The 2958-nt window shown below is 47.7% G+C and overlaps 1 protein-coding gene across 1 annotated transcript; it reads right to left on the bottom strand.

Annotated features, from left to right (window-relative positions):
* Positions 1–643: 643 nt before the first annotated feature.
* LOC138784188 (lamina-associated polypeptide 2-like) lies at positions 644–2146 on the bottom strand. Its single transcript, XM_069959699.1, has 3 exons — positions 2099–2146; positions 1869–2011; positions 644–1760 (listed from the first exon to the last, which is right to left on the bottom strand). The coding sequence occupies exons 1-3, from the start codon at positions 2144–2146 to the stop codon at positions 644–646; spliced, it is 1308 nt and encodes a 435-aa protein (XP_069815800.1).
* Positions 2147–2958: the final 812 nt, after the last annotated feature.

The following is a 2958-nucleotide window of genomic DNA, read 5'->3' as shown; positions in this document are numbered from 1 at the left end:
TACCAGCAAAAAATCATCCAGGTATGGAATGAACAAACCTGGACCTTCCCGAATGTGCGCTGCCATCTCTGCGATTATTTTGGTGAAAACTCTCGGGGCTATTGCAATTCCAAAGGGAAGGGCCTGGAATTGAAGGTGACACAGGTTATTATTAATCCGTATAGCAATCCTCAAGTATTTTTGATATTGTTTGTGTATGGGTACATGCAGGTAGGCGTCTTTTAAATCAATGGAGGCCATAAAGCAATTTTTCTGTAATAAATTTATTGTGGACTTAATGGATTCCATTTTAAATCTCTGATACTTTAGGAATCTGTTAAGGGGTTTTAAATTAATAATGACCCTAAAGGATAAATCGGGTTTTTGAACTAAAAAGAGTGTAGAGTAAAACCCCTGTTCTTTTTCACCGTGTGGCACCGGGACAAGCACGTCCTTATCAATAAGAGAAATAACTTCTTTCTCTAGAGTCTTAGCCCCTACTTCTCCCATTTGGCTCTTCGTTATTACGAATCGTGTGGGGGGTCGGGAGATAAAGTCAAAGTCCACACCTTCATGAATGTATCTCAGGACCCAGGAGCTGCCACAGATCTTCTTCCACTCCTGGGCAAAAAATTTTAATCTACCCCCCACCCTGATCCCAGTATTACTGGGTAGATGGCTTCTTATAGGTATCGGATTTTTGGTTGAAGAGGTAGCCCCTAGATTTACCGTATCCTCTACCTCTTCCTCCTCTGTCCGATCCTCTTCTACTGAATCCACCCCTACTTTGGGGATGAAAAAATCTATAGGCGTTTGGTTGAAAGGAGGAGGGAAACCCTTTCTTTTTATCTCCTGCCTTCTCCAATAATTTGTCCAGTTCTGACCCAAACAAAAATTCTCCTTCACACGGAAAACTGCAAATTTTTGCTTTTGCAACTGCATCGCCAGACCAGTTCTTAAGCCAAATAGCTCTTCTGGCTGAGTTTGATGATGCTGCTGACCTGGCTGAGAATCTGAGCGCATCGGCTGAGGCATCTGCCAAAAAAGAGGTAGACTTCTTAAGTTGAGCCAGGGAGGATAGAATAGTCTCTTCTGACTCCTTGGCCTTAATTGCATCCTCCAGTTGTGTTAACCAGACTAACATTGACCGGGCAACACAGGTACCAGCTACATTAGGTTTAAACGTAGCCGTAGAAGACTCCCAGGCTTTTTTAAGGTAACCATCCGCTTTTTTGTCCATGGGGTCTTTTAATGTGCCTAGGTCTTCAAAAGGCAGCTGAGACCTTTTTGAAACCTTTGCAATAGCTGCGTCTATCTTGGGGGGCCCTTCCCAAGATGGGACCTCCTTTTCGTCAAACGGATACTTCCGTTTTACGGCACGAGGAATAAAGCCTTTACGGTCAGGTTTTGCCCATTCTCTATTAATCAGTGCTGATATGGTTCTGTGCACCGGGAACACCCTTCTTTTCTTGGATTCTAAGCCACTGAACATGATATCCTGCACGGATCTCTGTTCCTTCTGCTCCTCAATCTCCATAGTGGAGCGTACCTCCTTAACTAGAGTATCCACATCCTCCACTGAGAATAAAGGCTTCCCGGAAAGTTCATCATCTGAATACTCCGCCTCTATCTCATCAATAACCCCCTCTTCAAACTCATTGTCTGCAAGGGCTACTGCTTCCTGAGAGGTACTTGGAGTAGCGGGGTTAGGAGCAGAAACAGGTGCAACCGCAGGAGATACCTGCACAAGGGATTTTTGGATTTCCTCTTTAATTAAATCCCTAAAAATAGAAAAAAATAATTCCTGAGAGAGCTGCCCTTATTATATTATTTAACATAATAGAGAAACAGAGAGAAGGAGAAGAACAGGAAAAAAGAAACCGTCTCACTTCATGGATGATAGAATAGAGGATATATTAGGTGTTTCTGCAGCCACCATCTTATCAATGCAGGATTCGCATGTTGGTCTGTCATAATCTGTAGGCAGTCTCCCCTTGCAAATTCTACACTCCTTCTTTGCAGGCCTAGACTCCTATCAAAACACATTTCATTCAGTAATGTAACAAAAATACAGACAGATAGACGGAGCTGCTCACCACTCTGTGTCTCCGTCTGTTACCCTGGATTTCTCTGCTGGCCCAGCAGCATCCTTCTTCCTCTCGCTCATGCTGGCTGGCACACAACAAACACTCTGAGATGCTGGCCACCACTCACTCCGGCACGATGTGCAGCTTTTTGAATTCCCCGCCTCGCTTCCTGGTGCCCGGCGTCTGCCGTCACTTCCGCCGCGCGCTCCGAGAATCCCGTGACGCGTCACCGCGCGTCACTTCCGGGTATTCTCCCGCCGGCCGGATCAAGCTCCACAGCCCTGCGATGAGGCGCACGAGCGTCCGGCCGGCCTCCAGGACGGTGAGTGTGGGCTTATGAACCCAACTAGGGCCCGTTTGAGACTCCCCCTCGGCCGCACCGAGCCACCAGGGATTAGAGGGAGCTCCAGCATGCTACATCTCCAGGCTCCCTGCAGGGACAGGAAACCACTGAGGGTGGAGAGGAGGGCCTTTCCTTTTATTCTCTAGGTTTCCTGTCCCTGGGGGGCGGAGTCCCTCTCTCTGGTGGTGCTGTCATGTCGATGGGGAAAAGTACTTACTTTGTGCAGTGTGTAACATAGCTTATCTTCTGTGGGATCCTGGCCAGAGCATATACACATCGTATACACTCCGGCCGCGATCCCGTGCGGCGCAGCAAATAACTGACATGTCAGTTTTCTGCGGCTGCAATTAGGGTTTCCTACGGCCACAATTCACTTGTCGGTTCACACAATGAAGCGTACGGTTCCGGCCGCTTGCTTCAGTGTGCTGCAGGAGGTTCTGATGCGGGCGGGCGCTGATGCACCCACATCAGAACCAGGGCCGGACTGGGACTTAAAAGTCAGCCATGGCAGTCAAAGCCCAGCAGCCCACATACCATATCATGGATGAA

This window comes from Dendropsophus ebraccatus, chromosome 2 (genome assembly GCF_027789765.1).
Source record: "Dendropsophus ebraccatus isolate aDenEbr1 chromosome 2, aDenEbr1.pat, whole genome shotgun sequence".
In the NCBI taxonomy this organism is placed as follows: domain Eukaryota; kingdom Metazoa; phylum Chordata; class Amphibia; order Anura; family Hylidae; genus Dendropsophus; species Dendropsophus ebraccatus.
The sequence above is the reverse complement of the archived record's forward strand: the minus strand, read 5'-3'. Positions and strand labels throughout refer to the sequence as shown.